Consider the following 24,721-nt stretch of genomic DNA (forward strand, 5'->3'; position numbering starts at 1 on the left):
GTTTGACTTACGGGCCTAGAATCTCACCCAAGAAACTCAAGCTGTAGACTCTCTTCTGCAAAGAGAGCTGTCTCGGTTTAAAGCCTGCAGCTACAGAAGCCCCTGCGTCTCTCGTTAAGCCACCCTAACCATTAAACTGCCCCCTCATTAACAGCATGCTCCTTGTTGCTCCTCTGACTTTGTCCAGCCCCAGCTGCAGACACTGAGCTGCACGCTGCCTCATCCTCCCCACTGGAAAAGCAGTTTATTTACCATCGCCCTGCTCCTGCTTCCTAATCCAAACGTCTTTAAAAATGTGCTTTGCAGAAACAAGCCCACCTTGCGATGTGGGCAGGAGGTCTCCATTGCTCACCCGCCACATCACCATTGCTCCTTCTACCAAATTTTATCACATCTGCAAGGGTTTCCACCAGTCGTTTGATATTTTCCCCCAGATCATTAATGAAGATGACAGTGAATCAGAGAGACCCTGGGGGTAGCCCCAAGGAAACACTTCTGAAGGATGATGATTCCCTATTAAAATTAGTTCGGCGTGCTCTGTCATCTATCAGTTAATGAGTTTTTAATCCGTTTACAATGGATTAAAACAGACAATGCTGACTCGGTATGTTGTTCACTTGCTTTTAATCAGCATCGTAGGGAGATAAGGCTTACAGAAGGCAACATATCATGGTGATAGTAACCTTTATCAACCGAACTCATGGTCTTTTAAAAATTGATAATGGGATTGTTTGACAAGACTTGCTAGGAACAAAACTGGGTGACTTGACAGCAATTATGGTCTTTGGTAAAATCAGAGCCTATTATCCAGTCCTAATGACTTAAGCATACTTAAAAGTTTCCCTTTACAGCCTCCTTTTTACTGACGGAGTAAGAAGTATTTCACTTTCACTGAAATATTTGTCTACATTATCCTGATAGTTTTTAAATAAGGAACAGGAATATTTATTTAATGTCTGGCTTTTTTCTGTACCATGTTACAACTTTTTCTCCTAGCTCTTGCTACTACAAGTCATATATTTTTACTGGTAGCTTTCATATCGTTTATCAGTCATGTGCCCATGCCAGCATCCAATATACCCTCGAAGCTCCCCAAAATTTCAATTTGTCCATTTGTTGTATTTTTTAACCTTTCAATTTTATTTCCACTTCCTGAGCACACACACTCTATAAACCCCTTAGGCCTTCCAGGATGGTGGTGAGGATGGCAATTCTCTTTTTGTATTGGAAGGAAAAAGTAAAACAACTGTAATCCATTCCCAATTACTATGTGCGTTTTTACAGCATGTTTTGTTCTCTGCTGTTTTCCACTTTGTGAAGCTCACAAACCCCCATCCAGCTGCCACCAACCCTCCCATGGATGCCAGCTGGAAGCTGGACCAAGCCATTGGGACTGCCAAAGAGCGTCTGGTTAAAGGAACAACTTGTACAGGATAAGGCCAGAGCCCCACAGAAGGTGTTTTCCTTCTGTTTACCACCCTGATCATGCAATGAGTCCTCCATCTCCACTGCGGCTTGAGGACACTTGGGGACCTCGCAGCATTGCTCCCTCCATCCCCTCAGGCCCCGCTCCCTGCCCCACACCTGGTACCACAGACCCCCGAAAGCTTTAAAAACTGTTCCACCACCTTCCCAGGTGCACAGGATTCGGTGCAGCCATAATCAAAGCCATATGAAATCATTTCTTGATCTGCTAAAGGAGGTTTAGTGAGCTGCCTCAGCCATGTCACAGGTTCCTTCTGCCCCGCTCTCTTTTTGTTCATGTTCGCTTTCCTACTAGAAGGGGCTGTCCCAGCCCTCCATCCTCCCAGCTGCTCACAGCTCTGGTGTCCAGAGCAAGCTCTTGCCTGCCCAACGCTCTCCTTTTTTTGAACGCCAGCTTTTCACGGGTTGGGAAGCAGCAGGGTGAACAGATGTCCCTTATTTGAAGTTAAAACCCCACTTAAACAGAGCCTTCCCACAGCTCTGCTGTCACTTGCGAGAGCTCTGAGCTAATCCTCATCCTTTCATTTTGCCAGGAGCAGGGATTCCCAGGGCAGGAGGGTTCAAACCTCTCAGAGTGGAGGCTGGGCCAAGTCCCTGAGAAGACGGTGTGACAAACCTGCTGCAAAACCTGACTGCTTTCCAAGCCTGGCAGGACGTCTGGCAGGAGAGGGCAGAGCTCTCGGGATGGCAAGGGTTCAGAGAGGAATGAAAGAGCGATGTTGCATGTATCTGGAAGCCTCTTCAGGGGCAAGGAAGCACAAAGCCTTTCCTTCTCAGAGCTGAGCCAGTCCCCAGGCATCCCCATCTCCTCCCCGTCCTGCAAACTGCAGTGACACCTCGTGGTGAAGCCAATCAGCTCAGGGCCAAGCCACCTCTGGCAGAGGGGACGTATGCTGGCCAGGACTCTTGGACTCACCTGGAAAGGTTTCAAGAATGTCTCCTCCATGGCCAGCCGGCCATACTCAGTGAAAAGCTGGAAGGAGAAGCAAAGAACAACAGGACTGTTAGTTTGCCGGTCCTCATGGACACACAGACGGCTGTAGGCTACAGGCACAGTGGCAAGGGACAGTTGTTGTCTCAGGGCTAACAGCACCACTTGCAGAGCTGGAATAGAAACTGGCTGGCTGTGCTTTCGGTTCACATCTGAAAGGCACACAGAGCTGTTACAGACAATCACCGTTCTGAGCCCTCGCATGAAAGATCTCAGCCCGGAATTTTTGGCTGCCAAATCTGTGAAAAATGGCTCAAATCAGCTGCTTGCTCTTGCTTTCCTACCAACCAGAAACTTCACGTGCTGCAGGGGACTGCTGGAGCCCCGCTCTCTTTAAACACTCCAAGAAGAAGCGGAAATGAATTCAGAAATAAGTACTTTCCCTGCAAACCCCTGCTGTGCAAAGACTGTAAGATCAGCCTACCAGCAAGATTTGAAGGCTCTCCAGTCTCTCTGGACTGTAATTTCTAACCAAAGGCACAATAACGTATTTCACAAATGCCTTAAAATGGGTCAACATGTTAAACAATAATGGCTTAAAACCCAAACTGGAAGATCAGAGTAACACTGGATGAGCTCAATGTTAAAAAGACATTATTGTTATAAATATTTACTGACTGAAATGATATGGAATTCTTCAAATGCTGATTTTTCCAGATGGACTTTCCTTTCTCTTAACCTCCTGGAAAAACCTACCTAACAAATCAACCATCTAAACAGAAGAAAAAGCTAGAGGTAATATCACGAAATGGGCAGGACACCTGTGCCACAAAAATCCAATTAGCTGCTTCTCTCTAACAGTCAGGGCTGTAATTACCCTTCGGGGTCACTTGTACTGAGCCAGTACCAGATGTCAATGTTCAGGCTTATAAACAGCTACCCAATTTCTTTGGGCTTCTCCTAACAAGCCAAGGATCCCGTCCTACAGCACGAACAGTGCAACTTCTACCTTCAGCTTCCCCATCACTTAAGTCAAATGAGCACTTTCGCTTCCCCTACTCATGGAGCAGCGGATGGACGGTAACAGCAGCAGGAGTACAGCCAATACATGGTCAACTACCCTGGATGCCTCCCTATTACTAGTCACTTTAGCCCCTTCTGCAAGTCATTGTGTGTTTCCAGCCCCATGGGTCAGTCCTGGCCTCTGATGGGGCTCTGCTCTCCGAGAGAACCCCGTATAATCCCATGGAAGGACATACAGGCCAGTGTCAGCTGTATCCAAACTGTTCCTGGCAGACCTGTGATGGGTACTCCGCACCGAGATACTCTGTGACGGGTACTCTACCCTACACAGTCTGTTTGATGCTCCTCTAACCTCACCATTAGAAAGTCACCTTAACCCTCTCTGGCTGCGCTGTGGACATAGGAAGAGATACTGCCCTCCACTTTGCAGCGGCGTCATACACAGCTGAAGATGTCACCACCTCCCCTCTCGGCTACTTTTTTCTGGACTTAACAGCTTGGTTCTTTCAGCCTCTCTGCGCCCTCCAGCCTCCCGCTGCAGCACAAAGCAAAGCCATGGGCCATTTCGAGCTCCACAGGTGATCAGCCTTGAGGAATGCAAGCATCCCAGAGACAGGAATGGTCCCTCCTGGCAGTGTCTCTCTGACTGCCCTGCCAGAGGACCCAGGCCCCCAAGAAGCCATGCTACGAGAGCATAGGCAAGATGGTTTCAACCCAAATGACTGTTCCTCTATGCCCATGAAACAATATGAGAGTTGGGAAACTGAAAAACCCTTTTGTGGGTCCGAATGCAAAAGTGCCTTTCCAGAGCAAAACAGTTTGCAAGTGTGGAGCGTAATCCAGGTACCCCGGTGCTGCAGAGCAGCAGGGACAAGGGTCTTACCTGCAAGTGCTGCAGATCATCCTCCTGCACATTCTGGGACAAGTTATAAACCTGCATTTGAAAACAAAAACTTCAGAGCACTCGCAATGGTTGTTCTTTGGGCCAATGCGTGGGTCAGTGTAGTTAAAGCCTATGACATTACCAATGGGGACGCAGCCAAAGTCCCAGCTGGCCCATGGTGCCAGTACAAGGCAGGCCTCAAGCACAGCTGTACCGCTGGACAGACTCACACTGTCAGACAGACAGACATTGCTGCTCCCTGTGCAGCAAAACACTCCAGTATGGGAGCATCAGGACCAGTCTTGCCCCAGCCTCAAAGCCGTCGGGTCCATGTAATGTTCCTTTATCTACATTTTTATGATGTGCTGAGCTCTGTACCAGGATGCAGCTTCCAGCTCCTTCACACTGTCCTCCAAGTGCAAAGGCCAGATGGCAGGAAGGGAAGCCCTACCAGGCTATGTGGTTACTGGTGTGTGAACACCTCCAGCCCAGAGGCTTCTCCAGCAGCACTGAGACAAAAAGCACACCCAGTTCCCCAGACCAAGGTCCTTTCCTCTTTGGTAGCTGGAAGCAAAGGGGTGCACCTGCTGCTGGCCCTGCTCTTGGGGTGAGATGAGACTGTTCCCTGTGATGATGGAGTCACGTGTGAATGCTGCACTCGGTGCAGCCAACATGATGGCCTTTCTCTCTCCCACCAAAGGCCCTGGCTAGCTGCAGTGTTACTGGGTTTTTGCCACTGCCTTTTAGGAAATGATTCCTGGAGACATCCCTCTTCTTACCTGTATTGAGCTGATCATTGTGCTAAGGGCAAATACAGTGGCCGAATCCCGCAGGGTGGACTGGCTGTCAAAGGTCCCCTGTGTGTCCATCAGCAACACTGCAACCTGAGAGGCAGAAAGCTCCGTGTCAGCTTGGGTGCACCCATTCAGCATCTGCATCCAAGCAAAATCACTCTCAAATGCCAAAAGTGTGTGTGTGGGTGAATGTCAGCTGCATTATTGCAGTGGGAATCTCGCTGCTTCTGCCTCAGACTAATAACTGGTGGAGAACAAAAGAAAAGAACAGCCCAGTCACTCTTGACAGCGTGACGACTCCATCAGGCAGCGAAATAAATGCTATGCAATGCAGAGAAGGGAACTGCTTTGCTCCTCAAATACCTGCTGTCACTATGGATGGGTCTTTTCCTGAGTCTTCATTAGCTTCACGTCACAGAAGCCAAACACAGCAGCATATCACACCTCCTTAATCCAAAATACATTCAGCCAGTATTAGAGATCACACCATGAATAATTCAGTGTCACTTGGGTGTTGGGCTCTTCGTTAAAGAGGAGATGAATACAAATATTCCTGGCTATAACTTGAATTTGCAGGATGCCCCCAAATCCAGTTTGCATTGTATTTCACCACCCTGAATGAAGAACGCTCCATTTTACAGCTACTGCTCTAGGAAAGGGGAGTAGTTTGCAAGGACCACAGATTCAACATCCCTGGTAGCAGCAGAGAAATAAACTCTGGGACGTCCAGTGTTGAAGGGACACCCAGACAGCACATCAGGGACACCCAGACATCATATCAATTCATTGCATTAAACCCATTCCTGCTAGATTAGGGATACGGTGTTGAAGACCTTCTCTAAACTTGCACAGGCCACCTAAGACAAGGCAGAAGAGTCTGGAAGAGAAAAATGAGTTGACTAGTGACACACAGCTATGCAACAGAGAAGCACTCACCTTTTTACCATCGGGTTTGTCCACCAGGAAAACCTCGCTCCATATCTGAATGCCGGTTGTCTCCCGCTCAGATCCTCCCCGCCAGGAGAAACCAGTCAGAGGCTCATTGTAATCTCCAACCCAGTCCACTGCTTCCTGCAGGCAGGAACACAAGAAGTTGCTATAGTTCTCATCTCACTTTGGTTCTACACTTTCCCTCTGTGCTGCTTTCACTCCAGTGCTGGAGGGGGGCAGCCCCTATAAGAGAGGTTTCCTACAGGGCAGCAAATGTGAACATCTCTGCTCCAAAGTCAAGAGTACACTGGTGCCCAGGGCTGTGGAAGGATCTGCTCTATTTTATTTTGTGAAGCCCATGGTAATGAGAGGCTTGAGCATTCCTAGAGCACCAAATGTCCTGTCCAGCTCATCCCTGGGCGGTACGTGGGAGCAATGAGCAGCAGCACCATAGCCCTGGGAAGAGCCACCTGAGCTGGAGCCATACCTTATTGTACATGTACCGCAGCATGAAGTCCATCAGGAATGATTTTCCTTTTCTAAAAGCTCCAGCAACGGACACAGCCACCACCTCTTTATCTCTGACAGCCTCTGAGAGGAGGATGCGGTTCAGTGCAGCTTCATCCAGTTCGAAGGAATGGTCATCTTTGACAATGAGGACTTGCACTGGTCCTGCCTTCCTCACGGATTCCTCCTCCTCTGAGCTCCACTCGTAAGTCTTCTCTGCAAAACTACCTGCATAAACAAGTAAAACAAGAGCTGTTAGGTTCCTTCTTCTGCAATGTGCAGTCACAGACAGCAGGGCTGGACACGGTGGTAACAGGCTAGTTAGCCCAAATATCCATTCCAAAACGGCATCATTCAGAGCAGATGTCTGTCAAACCTGTTCTCAGACATCTCAGTGGAGACTCCATGCCACTTTGAGGCCATCTGTCCACGTTTTCCCTGCAGGCAGAGAGTTCCCCGATGGAATCTCCTTTGACAAAACACACCCAAGAGTTGACATGGACAACAGATCGCTCTCTTGTCTGCAACAACTTCTTACATACACAAAGACTGCCATAACACCTCCCTTAGCTTATCCGCTGATAGAAAAGAGAAGTCCAAAGCCCCGCAATCACCCCTTGCTACCATGTCATCTAGGCATCTGACTGCTCTCCTCTGGACACTCCCCACCAGGTCCTTCCTGAAGGCTGTCTCAAAAATGGCAGCAGCATTCAAGCTGAGGTGTCTAAGTACCTCATGTCTCTGTCAAAGGACTCTGCCTTTATGCATCTTGTGCAACTGCTGTTTCTGTGGCAACAGCAGAGTCCCACTCCATCTGCAGTCTGCACTAATGCTCCAAGTGTAATCTGCTGCTTCTGCCATCGACCCCATCAACGGCCTCCCCCGAGACAGCCCCAGCAGGAACCAGGCCACGAAGACACATGCCCATCCTGATAAAAGCCACTTCTTCACTCCCGAGCAGAAAACATATGCAAAGCGCAGGCAGTGCTCATTTTCCCATTTCGAAATGGCAAGGTTCCCTGTGGAGCTGCTCCCGGCACAGAGGCGAGTGCTGCCCAGGCCGCGTAGTGTTCATGCAGCCTTACAAGAAGGTCTCACCTCCCCGTGGGGACAGGGGAGAAGCGACAAGCACAACGCTGCAGCAGGAGCCTTTGGAGGGGATGGGGAGGGACTCAGCGTTCGGTCACTGCATCCACGCTGGGCAATGGCAGGGTGCCAGACAGATACGTATCGCCTGCGTGATGCTCCAGGCCAACGCAGCTGAGATGACTGCAGCTTTTAATGGCCTCATGGCCCGTTTGGGCTGCTTTGTGTACCTGCCACAATACAGGAGACAGATGCATTTTAAGGCCTGCCATCCACAGAGACGGCAGCCCTGGGGTTTGCAAACAACAGGCCAGCTCCAGTAATTTTCCTTTCATTGTCTCCAAACTTCCCAGCACAGGAAAGAGATGCCAAAGGTGATTAATCATGCCAGTCACCTCACCTACAGCCACGTGAAATCTCCTCACCAGCCGGGAAGGGAGCGTGTGATGGAAAGTTCCTCAGCATTTTCTCAAAAACTTTCCAGTTTGTTGGGTCTGGCTGCAACTTTCCAAACACGGTAGCCTTAAGTTAAAACTCCTCGGTCTCTGTTTCAGACCCTGACCTCGGAAATCCAGTTTTCAGCCAGTCCCAGTTGTTTCAAAGCACAAGGACTATGTGTGCACATGCTAAAAGGCAAGCTATAAATACCAAGAGGAACAGGGTTTGCCCGTTCTGGGCCTCTTTATAAAGAAGCCTCCAGCAGCAACTTCGTATTTTAAATAACAGCATGCTTTTGTACGAGTTTGTGATTTCCTATGATCCTGCAACGAAATATCGGGATCATTAAGCCTGGTTGCTAGGGGATTTCTGGTGGCTCTCGGACATATACTACAAGCTTTCTTTGCTCACAGTTGAAAGACAAAGATCTTTTCTTCCTGATGCTTGGAGGTTTTTTTAGCAAAACAAAAGTCCCAAACACTCTGAAAAGCTAGATTCTCCACCAAACTGCAGCAGCCAGGGCCCAGCAGCACCCAACTCCCTTCCAACACCAGCCCCTGCCCCACGTCACTGCTGAGGGGCCTCCAGCAAAAAAAAACCTTCCCATTTCAAATACACCTTCCCGGGATCCAGGCACACATCGCCAAATGACTTGAAAAATGAAGGCCTCTGAAAGCATCCAGTCCTCTTGCTGCACACAACAAATACCGTTTCCAGCATTAAGATCACATACAAATGGACAGATGCCAAAGGCCCATAAGCTCACATGCTCTTTTTAAGCACTGCCATGCTGCAAGTGCCATATAAAGTCTACGGTAGGAAATACCTCCTCTCCTGCAGCGTTTCCCAACACCCTGCTCAGCTAACCGAGTCCAATTTCTTTTTCTTTTTACAACTACACAGAAAGGAGAGTGGAGAGATCCTTGTATAGGATGTGAGTCATGGCAGAGGCAGGAAAAAATTTGTAAATTAAATTATATCTGAACATTTCTGACTCTAGCCAAGCCATCAGGGGTGCAGGTGAAATAGCTGTGCCACCTCCAAGGACTGGATGAGTCCCACCTCCAGGGATGCAGACAGAGGGCGAGGGGGACCAGCATTTTACTTGTCCCACACTAGCAGTAATGGGAGCTGCAGTCAGAGGGCCCAGCTGGGTACCAAGACGGGCACAAAACCCTGCTTCAAGCACAGAAAAAGGCAGCATGGATTCCCCCAGCTCAGACAGCTGAATGTACTGCCAGTCCTGGGCAAGGATCCGAGCACCGTGTCAGGGGAATGAGGAGAGTCCCTCCTGTCCTGCTACCAAAGGGACAGTCAGTGCCAGATTCCCCCTCCTGCTGCTGCTGGTGCCTGGACAGGATCTCCCAGGTCTTCCTCTCCCTCCGGTTCAGCTGCTGGAAAGAGCAACAACCACTGCAGAGGAGAAAAGATTGTGTTGTTCCTTCAAAACATCAGAATCTGTAAGGAGCATATTTTTTTTTAGCAGATATTGACAGATTTTGGGACAACATCTCCAGACCCAAGTAGCACTCCAAAGCAGCCATGGTCTCCTAGGGGACATCCTTGCTTCCATCACCCAAACACCAGGAAAGCCAGTCTGTTTGCACAACACAAGGGCAAAATACAAATTATTATGAGCAGGATATGTTGATTTCCCAGTTCATTGGAGATATCAGGAGAAAAGGCATTATATTAAGCAGGTCTCTGAACTAATTTCAGCCCTTTTATCTCCGCTTCTTTCATGTATACCATCTGCAGACACAACTCTATCTTTCATATTTATTTCCATGTGATGAAATTTCCATGTTCTGTTTATTAGATTATCTGCCACATTGGAGAGCCAGAGATTATTTTATAAGATGGCTGCGCATTACTGGAAATCAATTATTTTAACTGGCCTTTCCGTCACAAATTAGTTATCTGCTTTGAAGGAAGTTGTACCTGGCAATGACAAAACATCATCTGGCCAAAAAAGAAAGGAAGGAGACCTCAGCTTTCCTAAACACACTTTTGTTTTTACTCATTTTCTAACTTGACTCCTCCTTTCTGTCGGCTCTCTCCCGGCGCCTTGCAATTACGTCAATTCTCAAGCTGCTCATTCAGAAACTGCCAGGATACAGTTCCTTTTCCCCATTTCATAACAGCTCATTTCCATGACTCTAAAGCAGGGTGGAATCCACGTCTCTTTTCCATATGGTGATTCAAAGTGGAAAGGTGAAGGAGATCAGAATTTGCATTCATACGTACTGGGCTGTCAGACAGCAGCAAGGAAATGGCCCAATTCACACAGACAGCCCCATAGTACAGGACATACTTCTCACTTTATATCAGAATCTAAGGAAAAAATAAAGCATTCCTCAACTGCTCTAGGACTTATTTTTGGTTAGAATTAAATAAATTAAACCAGCATATTTCACATCGTGCCTGTGTACGGACTGACTGCTGATGTCTAATGTATTTAAGGTCCTACAGAAGAATAAATTAGATAAATTACATGTCACTAATTATGCAATGTACCTTTGGTGAGTGCTTGCTTAAGCCTGTTCTTCCTTTAGCTATGGAAGAACAGGTCACAGAAATGCTGACTGCATTCCAGAGACCAACTAATAAAGTCAGCTTTTTCCTTAAATGAGTTTGCACAATAAATACATTTCATTCCAGAGAACAAAACGCAGCCATGACCCTTCACCTGTGCAAACACAGGCTGCCTAACCAGACCCCGAGAAAGCCAATGTGTCAGCCCTGCTCTTGTGCTCTCTTGGACCCCAGGAGCCTTACCTACCCAAGCACTGCCCATGAAAAGCAGAGACCGCAGCCTGGGCCCCGATCCCCCCGTTAAAATACACAGATGTCATGCGGTGCTGCTATTCTGAGGGTCTTGGAACCAGGTTGCTTTACTGCATGGGAAAACAGAAACTACCAAAGAGAGAAAACAGAGGTTTGATGGCAAGCTTTAACTTATTTCCCTGGAACAGAGCATCCCTGTACCGACCGCGTTGGGTTGCTTATCAGCAGTCCTCTAGGGATTAATTCGATCAGCAGAGATAGCTGTGTGGATCCTTTCTGAAGCTGTGTGGATCCTTTCTGAAGCTGTGTTCACCCCAGCTGTTTACATTACAAACATATCACAGTGCTGCTGACGATACCATGAGCCAAGCGCTGAACAGCCCTTACAGTCAGGCTTGATCCCTCTGCACATTCTCCAGAGAGCTTCAGCTTCCAGGAAGCTTATCTGCCCTCCGCAAACGGTGCTGGCAAAGAAAGACATCTCTCTCCAAGCTGCAGTCTCCCTTGCGCATATCACATCCAGCACGGCTGCTGCTGTGACAGGAGTTCTGCTCACTCTATTCATGCTGAACTACCTCCGCCACACAACCAGCCAACAATCATCAGCAAGGCTCTGAGGAGGCTGGGAAAGGCAGCATCGCTTTGAGCATGCACCAGACATCCTCTCCTTCTCTCCAAGACGGGCTTGCGCAGAGCTCTGCATCTTATCCAGCTAATGAGGGACAAAACGAGAATTAAAGCTTTGAAGCAAAGCACATATACCGCACAGCCAGGGCAGAGGGGATGTGGTAGGGCAATAACCTGTATCGATCCTGCGCAAAGGATCAGCTGAGATCCTGCACAAAGGATGCACAGCAGGGCACAGCTGCATCCTGAAGCGCTGAGACTGCCGGGGCAGCCTGGCCTGGTCACCTATGAGTTAGCAAATTCCCTCATCTCAGAGCTGCCATAAGGTGTCTAGACTGAGGTGCTCCTGGGAGACAGTGTCTTTGAGAAGATGAGGCAGGGAAGCCTGGCTGGGTAAAGCCCTCTCTTACGCCCATCGCTGCTCTGTGGTCTTGCCTGCGCCGCGCTCCCAGAGGATTCCTAGCCAGCAGGTCAGAAGGCCTCCTGAGTTGGGTTTAACAACACACACACGTTCACTGCCCCTTTCTACATCCTACCCGTGCCTCCTACACCCAGGGCCCAGCTGACCACACAGCCCTCCCTCCACCCTGCTCACACCTCTTCTGGGATTTTAGCAGCCCCATGGAGTCGGAGGACCCCACACCCGGGGAGGGGTAACACCAGGCACTAGCCATCACTGCGGAGAGCCACGGAGCCCCGCTGAAGTGTCACACGTCCACATGTACCTCCCTCAGGCCCCAGTCTGGCTCGCTGCCTCCTCACGCCTGGGGCTCGTGGTGTGGCAAATGCACAGTGAAAGGGAAGGCAGAGCCAGACCTTCTCGTGCCCAAATGGGAAATCACTTGCACATCCCCAAACTGGATGTACAGATGCAATTACAGCTCTGCCATGAACCAAGGTGCAAGGCAGGCTCTCAATACCTGTGGAAACGATGGGTAAATGACACAGCCCACGATGAAAACCTCCACCCAGGGAGCTGCAGGGCACTGCTTAGAAACAGGTGAAGAAAACTGTCATGTAAAAAATTAGCCCTGTCCTTTGGCAAGCAAGTATGGCAGGTAAAAGACCACACTTGGTAGTCATTTGGGGTCTTGTTTTGAGATCCCAAGCTACCCTCTCCGAAGTTGGGGTGAACGCTTCTACCCCAGCCGCACAGCAGCGTTAACACCTCTGCCCCATGCAATCTGCACTCCCATGTGCTCCTGGCGAGCACCCCACTTCTCCGCACCCCAGGATGCTCGCAGCAGGGAGCCGAGTAGGGTGGCTACTGCTGCCAGGCTTGGTACTCATCCTTTGCTTTTTTTGGAGCGGTGGTAAAATGTAGAGAGCACCTTCTTCCCGCCAGCCCTTAGTCATCCAGCTGGCAGCACAGCAGCTTCAGCTAGAGCGTGGCCAACTCAGTCCCTTTTCTCTTTGGCAGCCGAAACAAGGAGATGAATGATTATGCTGATAACACCAGTGGTTTGGGACCTTCCTGCATAAAAGACTGCTGACAGAAACAAGAGCTTGGATGATTACTGGCCACCAAACCTATCTGTTTACAACAGACACATCTCAAATGCCAAAATCCAATATGAAACTTTTTAAAGACGACACCTACTACCACTTACATGAAGCTACAGTCCCTTAGGTGGCTCTGAAATTCCCTGGCTGAGTTTATTAGCATGCTTCAGAGACACAGGCACACAACTACCTTGGGAAGAAAGCAGATCAAACAAAGGATTTTCTACAAGTTTTTCAGGAAGTTTGAGGTCCACGTGGAAGTTAGAGGTCACATGGCTATGTCCATGCCAGTTCATGTGCCAGGACGGGCTGATTCAAAAGCTAGGTGGGCAACCCTCAGAAGGAATCTTATTCCTACCTGTGTTTGTCAAAAGACTGTTGTAAGGGAGCGCTACCAAAAGGCCATCATCTATTTGTCAGGTACAAATCCTGGGCCTGCTCACTTACCCACATTAAGCCCAGCCAGACTCAGGTGTGACACGACGATTGAAATGCATCTTGCAAGAATACATCTCCAAAACTCACTTCACCCCCAGCAGGCATTTTCTACATGGTCCTTCATCCGCTCTGTTTGTCAGCAGCCAGCCTTCCTCCACCACCAGGATTTGATTTAGTCATTTCTAACATGAAATTATTTTTACCCTTTTGTTGTTACGATTGCCTGAAAATAAAGGTTGGTAAATGTGCCACGAAATCCTAGGATAGAGATAAAAGGCAGTTACACTCTGGAGAAAATGTTTATGTATATAGAGAGCTTTAAATATGTTTTACTGGCTTGGCAGAGTTCAGTGCCTTCTCTGGAGCATGTACATCATTTGGGAAATTTGTGTTCAGTTACTTTACTGTTGTAACACTTAAGCTTCCTTCAAGCGATAGCAAATGTGAGTGTTTTTGCCAGGACCAAAGGAATTGGGATCCCTCTAGTCTGAAGTGACTTTCGGAGGCGATCCACAGGACATCACAAACCTCCCAGAGCGTGTTGATACCTGCACTCAGCTGCTGGAGAAGGTTCTGGTCAATGATGCAGGAGTCAATATAAGGCCTGCTGTCTGTGAACATCACCTAGGCCCTAAACAATATTTATGTATGCTGTTTCTCACCCATGGGCTTAACGGAGAAAATACAGCGAGATAAACCAACTCCCTATGTGGCTTTCCCCTGCCATTGATCAGGCAGGCAGCCAACACCAAAGCCTCTCACGGCATGGACATGACATGAAGCATGGCAAGGGCACCATGCCCTGCGAGGCAGGCTCAGGGCATCTCGGTTCTTCCCCCAAAAGGGGAAAGGCAGGCTGATCTTGCTCCTGCTCATCTTGCAGGAGCATGCTATTCAAATTCTTCATACAATGCTGCTGCCTCAAAACCAAAGGCACAAAGGCCAAGCATCACGTAGAGCAATGTGGGTCTCCAGCTTGCACTGTTGTCATGTCTCTTCTTTCAATTCCTAACACTTCATTTTCTTTTCTCGTTTACAAGCTAGTAATTTGGTTGTGAATCTTCTCCTATCTAGTGGCTTTTTGTGTAAAGGCCTGCCTGTCTGAAACACGTCAGCTCTCACTTTTCAGGAGGTTCCCAGCATTCAGACTCACAAAGAAATGCCAGGAAGTGGAATCTGAAAATCCACCATAATAGGTCAGAAAACAAATGACAAACAGAAAGAATGTTAGCACTATTAGTTAAAAAAAACACAAAGGACTACCACTATTATCCTTTTCTTCTCAGTTTAACCCATTGCTGTGCAGTCTGAAAGTGTGGCATTGATGACCTCACCCTGGCCTGTGCTGGAGGAGCTCCTTCTCCCCAAAACAGTTGCTCAGCCCTTCCTGGCAATCAGGCCCCTTTAAGACCACTCACGAATCTCACGTCCAGTTTGAAAATCCTGACCAAGAAGTATACATAACCTCTGTAATCCCTTCTATGGTTTTGAAACCGAATTCTTGGCGAGTGGGTCATTCCAATTACAACATGGGCCATGACGGAAAACATGAGAGATTTCACACAATTTGTTCCAGTCTATCCTATTTAAATGATTGACTGGGAGCAGAAGTCTCTAATGGCTTTACTCTAACGAAGGAGCAGGCTGCTGAGCATCCGCAACTGCCAAGCATAAAGAATTTCAGGAAAACATCGATGTAACCTACTGGAAGCCTTCATCAAGTTGGCTGGACTTCACCGCACCGATCAGGATTTAGACTAATAATCCTTACTTCGAGAAAAACAGGGTCCCTTACTCTTACCAAAAATTATATATGACTTTTTCATCTGCAGCTCCCTCAGCCATTCATCCAGCAACTCGCAGCAGTTGTGAGGTCTATGCACCACTTAGCACGTTCGGTAACAGAGCCTTAAATGATGCATAGCCTTATGCTGACCTTCTGCCCAGGGCTAAATCCTACGCTTGATGCATTACACGCCCCTGCACGAGCTCCCGGGGATGTACGTATGTGACAGTAACCCAGCTTCGATAGCTGACCGGAGGCAGTTTCTTCTGGGTACCATACATTACTCACCCTAATTCGCCCTGTGATCTTTAAAAAAGCACATCATCTTTATGAAACAAAGGAGAAAGGTTGCACTAAGCAGGTGCCTGCTTTCAGGCCTGACTAATCAGTGAGTAACTAGGACAAAGTTTGATCCATTTCAAAATAGCGTAATATTTTTAATGACCCATAAGCCCAGTTTTAGAACACAGCAAGGACTTTCTACTTTCTGCCTTAGTTTGAGTAAGAGCCTGAGACTCCTCCTTCACCAGCTAGGCTGAAAAACGTAGCAGTGGAATAAGTCACCCCACGGACTGATGTCACCAGACAATGCTGCAGTCACTGGATGTGAACACATCTTTCAGGGCAACGAGGTTCTGTTGTATAAATGCACACTTTTATTAAAGGGTGGTTGTTTTTTTCCAGTAAAAAATACAGGCATCTTGCACTTTAATTCATTACCTGCACTGTCAACCAGCCTGGCAAAGCACCAGGAAATAATTCTTTGAACAGGTAAACCTCTGTGGAAGATACAGGGTATGGTTTTGACCTGTGGATGGGTTGCAACAGAAGGCTGCTGATCCCACCAAGATCCACTTGGATCCATGGATGGTTCCAGATTCTTGCAAAACTTACAGAGAATCTAAGGAAGAGTTCAGCAAATCAGTGACACATCACATTTCACTCGCGTATGGCTTAGCAGCGCGTTCAGAATGAGGGATCTGCCTAACTGTCTTGCTGGACCAAGGCTATACTTTCCAAGATGACATTTTATCCATTTATATCTGTTTCGGCATCATTTGCATTTTCTGCTCGTGCTATCAAGATCTGACGGGAAAGCACCAGCGCCTGTACGTGTGTGCAATACTCAACACACAGAGAGACGGGACTGACAGCTGTGTGAGACAAAGCTGAGAACGTCAGCATGTTCACTGGGAAGTTTTCCCTCCAGTTTACCCAAGGGTCTAACGACCTTCATCAAGAGCCACGGTTAAAAATGGCACCGTTCAAATGAGCATTGCTCATTTTCTCCCTGCTCTCTTGCAAAAAGACCACCATCCGCTCCATTTACTCAAATAACACACTCCCGTTATCCGAATGCTTCCGCAAACATGTCCCTCAACTGCTAATCATTACCATGGGAAATACTACACTCATCTATACAAATTACAGTATAATTTGTGTATCTAAACATCACAGCTCAGCTCACCTTCTCTGCCTGATGAGACAAGATACCGCGAGCACTGATGAGTTCACATGGAATACAACTCAGGGGAAATCACAAATTATGCTCCTCAGCCGCCTCAAATAACTGCAAATGGCTGTATAAAACCTGATTTTCCACAAAACCGACGGAGAGTCAGTGGAAGTCGGTACATCGCTGAGCGCTGGACACAGAAGGCTTGGCCACAGCCCTGTCTGTACGTGGCTTAAAAGGCACCAGGAGCCCCTTTGCTTGCTTGGTGCAGCCCACCCAAGGCACCAGCTTTGGCTCCCATGGGGGGTGCAGCCCACCCACGGTACCAGCTTTGGCTCCCGTGGGATCAGCTTTGGCTCCGGTGGGTTGGCAGCAGTTGCCGGTGGGTCCAGGCCCACTGCAGACTCTGGAGGAGAAGGCAAACCTTGAAGGAAGACGCCACAGAACTTCCTCCTCCCCGCTCCGCTGCCTGGCCACGCTGCTACGAGCTCCCCCGGGCTCAGGCGGGGTTTGCAAAGGGACGGATTTAAAATGGCCCCTCTCTGAGGGTCCGACACATCAACATAGCCCCACAGCCTCCACAAATGTGGAAAAACCCTCTGTAGGAGCGACCTGCCAGGGAAGGCCGATGGCTCCTGTCTGAAGGAGAAGGTGGGGTGAGCGGTACTTCTGCTCCCCGGCTGAAGTGGGGTGGTGGCAGACGTGACACCCCCGGGGTGGTGGCTGAGGTGACCATCTGGGGTGGTGGCTGAGGTGACATCCCCTGCCAGCAGCAGGACTGAGGGCTGGTGCCATGGGGACAGCGGCGATGGGGCGAGGGGCGACATGGCGGGCTGGAGGAGAGCCGGGGGGCTCCCCACGGAGGTGGCTGACGGGGGTGGCCGGCCCGGAGTGGGGCGCAGGGCCCCGCCGGCACCCCCACCCCAAACCCCCCTCCCGGGGGGGGCAGCTGGACACCCCCGCCACCGCCTCCAGACCCCCAGAAGGGATGAGGGGGGTAAAAGAAGCCGCTCTGGCCCCACGGAGGGACTAGGGTGAAGGCGGCCCTCCGCCCCCACAGGCCCCTCAGCCCCCTCCCCGGGCGGCCGAGCCCCCCGCGGCCTCCCCCCTCCCCGCCCCGCCCCGGCGTGGAGCGGGCCGCGGGCCGCCGCAGGCCCGGCATTGTTCGCCGCCGCCCCGCCCGGGCTCGATCCAACCCCCCTCTCCCTTCCACCTCCGCCGCCCCCAGCCGCCTACCCCAGCTGCTCCTCTCCCGGCGGTTCCGGGCCATGGCGGCTGCGGGAGGCTCCGTCCGCGCTCCGAGCCGCGCTGCGTCTGGCACGGCTGCGGCGGTGGCGCGGGGCGGGCGGGGGAGCCGGCGGCGGCGGCGGCAGCAGCAGCATCCCCGCCCGCCGCTACGGCGTGGCACGGCACGGCACGGCACGGCACGGCACGGCGGGCCCCGGGGCACCCGCCCACGCCGCACCCGCCCACGGGCGGCAGCAGCCCTGGGGCACCCAGGCGTGGGGCATCGGGCACCGACACCCCTGGGTCCGGCACGGGGGGGCATCCACCGCCGGGACAACCACAGCCAGGGCACATGGCACCCCCGCGGGCACCCACCCACGGGAGAGCGACCCAGCAGAGCCAGGATGCACCCACAGCCGGGTCAGTCTGACCAGGGCACTGGGCTCATGAGGGGTACCTGCATAATGTCATAGGATCACAGTGGTTTGGGTGGGAAGGGACCTTAAAGACCACCTCATTCCACCCCCCTGCCCTGGGCAGGGACACCTCCCACCAGCCCAGGTTGCTCCACACCCCGTCCAACCTGGCCTTGAACACCTCCAGGGATGGGGCAGCCCCAGCTTCCCTGGGCAATCTGGGCCAGGGGCTCACCACCCTCATCATAAATAATTTCTTCCTCAGATCTCATCTAAATCTCCCCTCTTTCAGTTTAAAACTGTCCCCCCTCGTCCCATGGCTCCCCTCCCTGATCCAGAGTCCCTCCCCAGCTTTTCTGGAGCCCCTTTAGGGACTGGAAGGAGCTGGAAGGTCTCCGCTGAGCCTTCTCTTCTCCAGGCTGAACCCCCCCAACTCTCTCAGCCTGTCCTCACAGCAGAGGGGCTCCATCCATCACATGGGTGTGTGGGTGCACTAAGCACACTCATGGGCACCCACACCTGGGGAGGCATCCACACCTGGGGAGGCATCCACACCTGGGGCACCAGCCTCATCTGGGGCACCCCCATGAGCACATACCTGCATGGGGGTACTGGGCACAGAGGTCCCCGCGCAGCCTGCCCTGCATGGGACAGGCTGGGGGACACAGCGAGCACACAGGCAAGCGTGGGCTGAGAAATCACCAGAGGGATCCTGCCCCAGAGTGGGGGTCAACAAGCTCCTGCTGCCCCGATTCTGCCTGTGCCAGAAGCATCTGCGGGCAGCAGGAGATACATGTTGTACATATGCAGATGCAGCGTGAAAGATGCAGCTCAAGAACCTGAGGCTGGGCACCTCAGGGGAAAATTTAGCTGCAGCGCAACTGATAACATGCATCCTCCCTCCACATTTCCATCTCCCAGCAAGCGCTTGCCCCCTGGTATTTGGGATCGATTCAGCATTCTGCAACGTGAGACCATGACTCAACCTGAGTGCATGGGAACGCCTAGGCATAACACTTCGGCAGGGGAGCAGGAACACTGGTCCCGCTCCCCGACTGCCCTGAGGTGCCCCTTGTGCCCTCAGTGGAGATATCCCAACTGGAGGGACGCAGGGAGCACATGCTGATCTCTTTTTCTTTGCCTTCCCTTGCTCTCTTGCCAGCTGCAGCATCCCAGGCCTGTGTTTATTGTGCAAACCCAGGAAGAGCATTGAAGTCCATGCAATGCCGACTGCAGAGAGCTCGCCCACTCCCACCCGCGCGCCATAGACCACCGTGTAGGTGAGCATACCCATCCTCAATGGGCTAATGCTTGCCCACACTTTTGATGCCAACAAGCTGCTGGTTCACCCATCTCCGAAGCCACAGCCCTGTGCTGCTCTTTGGACGAAGCTCAGCACAGCGCTTGAGGCATGATCTCTAAACTGGAAATGTGGCAGCCACTAGAGGATTGTACAGGCCGAAATCTGGAAGGGTGAGAAGGGAACTGACCATCAGACTGTGTCTGCAAGAGGAGATTTTGGGAGAATGCTGCTTGTTTCTGCACGCTGGCCTGCAGTGGTCAGGGAAAACCGATGGCCGTCCAGCTTTGTTGGATGCACAAGAACCAGCATGATCTGCTCTTCCATTTCTGAAAGCGGGAAAAAAATTCAAAAGTGGACCGATCTTCCATTCCAGGCAGCTCATCGGCACCAAAGCCATGTGTTGCTGCACTTCCATTGATATGCTGATACTTAATTTTTAAGTGCCTTCTCCAATACTCGGCGACTGCCTCCCGTTGGCTTCCTCCCCGTGTTTACAGCATCGGAGGCGAAACATATAATTTCAGCTCACTGAAGTGCCAGCTCACGTGGCAGGCAGCTGAATCCTCCTGCCCACAATGGCCCGGCACCGCGGCCGCAAGGAGCTCAGCCGCTCCTGGCCTTGGCAGAAGCTGCCTTATGATTTTTATAAATAATCCCTGAAGTCGCACGTGCCTGTTGCTTCTTCGAAGCCGCAGAGAAGCGACCGGCATTGTGAGGGAGTATTTCTCATGCTAGAGAGTGTCAGAGGGGTTCAAATAGATTGAAAGAGGAGATTAAAAGAAAAGCAGCTGGGAAACGGAGAGGGGAGAAAAAAAAAGGAGGATGGAAAAGGAGATCTGTTAATTTGAAAGTCTAATTAAACTGAGATGGGCTCAGGTCCTGTTTTCCTCATTCCATTTTATAATTGCTGCTTAGGTCAAGCTCGTACTGCCCCATTTACTGGCATTTTTTCGCTTTCTCTCTCCATTATGGCACATGGTATCAAAAGGAAAGGGGAGCAGAGAGGTTTGATCATGTGCTGTGCCGGGGAGATTGTCTGCATGAACTCCCAGGGCCTTTTCCAGCATTGTTTCCTATGATCCCAAGTCATGGTTTTGCAGATGATTTTGTTTCCAGGGGGTGACTCAGCATTTGTTCATTTTCACCCACCGTCCATCCCTTCGCTCCACCGATTGATTCATCCTTCCTTTATTTTTCCAGTTGCAAACAGCCCTTCCTAGGAAGTACCCTTATGTTCTTGCTGCCCGAGTTGCCAGACCCCAAAGAGCTAATTTCACAGCAGACGTGCTGAACAGGCACACCATGGAAGGATTCTCGAGGAATAATTATGCTAACTGGGGGAAAGGCAAAAAGAGAAAATACTCTGCAGAGAGAAACCGCAGCTGGGGGTCCCCCACGCCAGGACACAGAGAGCTGAAAAAACCCCAAAATTAGGAGAGAACCTGGATTTAAATCCATGATGTGTACCGCTCACAAAGCTTGCGGGGGCAGTTTCATAATTCACCTTGATTCGACTGGCCCACTTTACCCAGGCAGCATTTACAGTTGCTTTTCACGTCCCCAGCCTGAGCAAACAGAAACCAGCCGCATTGTGCGATACTGATGTAAGAGGTGGGGAAGGGACGCTGCAAAATCTCCTCTCTTTCTCAGGTGCCACCAAATACTTGCCGGGGCTTGCTGTTGAGGGAAGCCGTGCCATTCCCACGAATTTTCTTTGCCACAACACAGAGAAGGCGCTGTCTTAACCCCGAGTGACAGATCTGTTCTTAACGGTGGTTATACAAGGTTCTTGAATATGTTCGCTTCTTCCCTGCAGTTATTATTATCACTTCTGCCTTCTCCGTCTTCACTCTTTCACTGCTTCTGCTTAATTGCATGGCAAAGTAAAAGGAATATAGATCTCAACTGTGTTTGAAGAGCATTGCAAGGGGACTTCTCCCAAGCAGTTACACTCTGTGGCGGTGATTTGTCATCACTACTTTAATTTCTGTACCCTTTTTCTTGGGTTAAGAGGCCACAATTCTTAGCAAATATCAAAAAGTGATAAAACAGAAGCAGCTTTTTCCCTGCTTTTCTTGAAAGCTGAAGCCTTCCTAACATCTTTCTGGTTTTTTTCTTACTGAAATATTTTTAAGTGAAGCAGATCTTTGTTGCTTAGGAAATCCTTCTATTCCTGCTGTTCCTATTTCTCACCCCGAGTAGTGTTATGACCGCCTACGTTTACACGGGGTTTGCAACCAGAAGAATTAGCTTTGCTTCTTCTGTAAACATGATTGCACGCTATGGCTGTAACACAGCCATCGTATTTCACTCATAGAGGAGGCAGAATTTCAGCGGTTAATTAAATGACTTGTTTAATCAGTCTGTGCGAACGTCCTTCCTTCTGGAAGACGCTCTGTAAACTGAAAGAACTACCTAAAAATACAAAAAGCCACGTGGATAAAGGGACATCAGCCCAATACATCAACCAGGCCAAGCCCAGCATCCATTCTGAGACAGGTCTGGTTTTTACCTCAGGTGCTGCCTTTGCACCGAAACGACGACATATCGCAGAAGTCCAGCAATAAAGAAACGCAACTTTTCTAACCTTAATGAGACTATCAGGCCGGTTTCCAGTAGGTTCCTCACCCTAAACAACATCCTCAGGACTCTTGCAAGGTTTTGCTGGATTTGAATAAAATATCCCACTCTCAGCTGCGGGTTCATAATACTGTAGACCCATCTGTGTGTGCCTGGAGCTTTCTCTGGAGCCTCACTGCCTCACAGACCCAGGTTATTCCTTTCTGTCACAGACACTTCCTCTTAGTTCCCTTCAGAGGTCAGGAAGATCTCTTCTAAGCCCAGCTTCCCACCTCTTTCCAATATTGTTTTTGATCTGTTCTTGCTCTCCTGCACTGACAGGCAGATGGACACTATATGCAAAACATCCTTCCTCGCCAGTCTCTTTTTTTTTTTGCAATGTGGCTTTAGTAAGTCCAAGCCAAAAATCTGTGCATGCCAAGTTTGTTTCTAGGATTTCCCCCTGAAGACACACTTTGTCCAGGGAAAGGCTTCCAGCTCCTCTTGCATCTTGGCAGAAACAACCGAATCCACCTGCCTGCATGATTCAGCAAGATATTTGCAATATGTTCCATCCAGGTTCGGGCACCTGGAAACAGGGGGAGCCACCGGGTTTCCAGGCGGTGCTCTGAAGTCCTCTTGTTAATGCTGTTTTTAATTTAATGGTCACGTTTTCCCACATCCTCATGCTGAGCAGTAACTGTCGGCGGAGCTGCTTCACCTCTGCCCTCCCGCGTGTGCACGTGGGAGGGAAGGGCATCCAGCTGGTTTCCTTCCTTTGAATGCAAACAGCACAATCAGCTGCAAAGTCCCCCGAGATACATCTACGTAAACAGGGTGACACAAAAATAATGTATAGCTGCTAGCGCTCCCGTTCCTTCCGTGAAAAACAAATCCTTGCACAAGGGCCTCCGTTAGAGCTGGCGTGAGGGTCTGAGCTATGTCTTACTTGATTCTCCTGCTCCTGCAAGGGACACAAGCCTCCTGACAGCTTGCAAAGGCTTTGTGCTCCCTTACTGTCTTTTCTCTCTTCCCAGAGCATCTCAGCAACAACCCCCAGAGAGATCCTCAGTCTACGGGAGACTGATGCTTTCTTCATAGAATCACAGAATGGTTTGGGTGGGAAGGGACCTTTAAAGCCCATCTAGTCCAACCCCCTGCCATAAGCAGGGACATCTTCGACTAGATCAGGTTGCTCAGAGCCCCGTACAACCTGGCCTGGAATGTTTCCAGGGATGGAGCATCTCCCACCTCTCTGGGCAACCTCGGCCAGTGTCTCACCACCCTCAGTGTAAAAAATGTCTTCCTTCTCTCCAGTCTAAATCTCCCCTCTTCCAGTTTAAAACGGTTCCCCCTCGTCCTATGGTTCCCCTCCCTGATCCAGAGTCCCTCCTCAGCTTTCCTGGAGCCCGTTTAGGGACTGGAAGGGGCTCCAAGGTCTCCGCAGAGCCTTCTCTTCTGCAGGCTGAACCCCCCAACTCTCTCAGCCTGTCCTCATAGCAGAGGTGAAATTCTTGAGCAAATACATTCCCACACTGGACATAAGAAGCATCTAACAGGCCTGGATGCCATCTCCTCCTTCTTCTCTTGCCCAAAGCTACTCCCCTGGCTGCGTACCTCACATCCACCTTGCCAAGACCTCTCGCTCTTTCTTCTCCTGCAACAGAAATAGCATGTTCCCTTCAGAGTTCCCTTACCCCTTACTCTTTATTTTTTCCCAGGCATCTTCTGTAGTTATCAGAATTACCAGCACTGAGAGCTGCCGAGGTGACACCGAGAAGCTTGAGTAGGTTCAGCATTCCGCCTGTCACAGGCAGAACTGGATTTCGTGGTGGGAAGATAGAAATAGGTGAGAAGCCTGGAAATAGCTCCTCTGCAGGGCCCTTACTCATGGCCACGGGGAGACGGGGTGTAGCAACAACATGTGTTTCACAGAATCACAGAATGGTTTGGGTTGGAAGGGACCTTAAAGATCATCTAGTTCCAGCCCCCTGGAGGGGGGACACCTCCCATTAGACCAGGCTGCTCAATGCCTCAGTGAGGAAAAAATCAGCCTGAAAAATCCAAACCACAAACTTAGGAAAAAAAAAGCAGCATCTCAAATCATAGGGAAGATGCTGCAGCATTTCTTGAGAGTCTGTTTGGTGTCTGCAACAATGAAGTTTGATGTAAAATACAGTGTATTGCAGGAATCAATGAGCAGGAAACACTGCAGGCCCTCGGGTTGATTCGTGAGTCTTCGGCCTCGGCATTGCCGTGCAGCTGAACTATTTTATTATTCAAACACCCCACAAACATGAAGCAAGCCCACAGAATAGCTTTGAATACCTTCTGTGTGAGGTTGTTAGACTATGTGAAATTAAAGGCGTTTTAGCAGCCTGATGAAAACTAGGGCTGAAGTATTTTTGCTTCATGCTGCTGTTTCATAGCTCGGAGTTTCTTATTTGACAATGAACATGCATTCACACACACGGCACATTCCGTTGCTTTTAAAACCACCTTGTTTATATTGTTCAGTTAGAAATTTCTACAGTTTTGCATC

At 50.0% G+C, this 24,721-nt stretch overlaps 1 protein-coding gene across 4 annotated transcripts in view; it reads right to left on the minus strand.

Annotated features, from left to right (window-relative positions):
• The window catches only part of ATL1 (atlastin GTPase 1), a 31,634-nt gene extending 13,432 nt beyond the window's left edge, over positions 1-18,202 (minus strand). The window contains exons 1-6 of one of the 4 annotated variants that reach the window (XM_074583566.1): positions 17,911-18,202; positions 6,534-6,781; positions 6,053-6,187; positions 5,102-5,206; positions 4,323-4,373; positions 2,402-2,458 (exon numbers count right to left, since the gene is read on the minus strand). In XM_074583566.1, the coding sequence (XP_074439667.1) occupies positions 2,402-2,458; positions 4,323-4,373; positions 5,102-5,206; positions 6,053-6,187; positions 6,534-6,781; positions 17,911-17,944 (630 nt within the window). In that variant the 5' untranslated portion in view covers positions 17,945-18,202. The remainder of the gene's footprint in view (positions 1-2,401; positions 2,459-4,322; positions 4,374-5,101; positions 5,207-6,052; positions 6,188-6,533; positions 6,782-17,910) is intronic. The other 3 variants (XM_074583568.1, XM_074583565.1, XM_074583569.1) reach the window with 3 other exon arrangements.
• Between the last annotated feature and the right edge of the window lie 6,519 nt (positions 18,203-24,721).

This window comes from Larus michahellis, chromosome 4 (assembly GCF_964199755.1).
Source record: "Larus michahellis chromosome 4, bLarMic1.1, whole genome shotgun sequence".
Lineage (NCBI taxonomy): Eukaryota > Metazoa > Chordata > Aves > Charadriiformes > Laridae > Larus > Larus michahellis.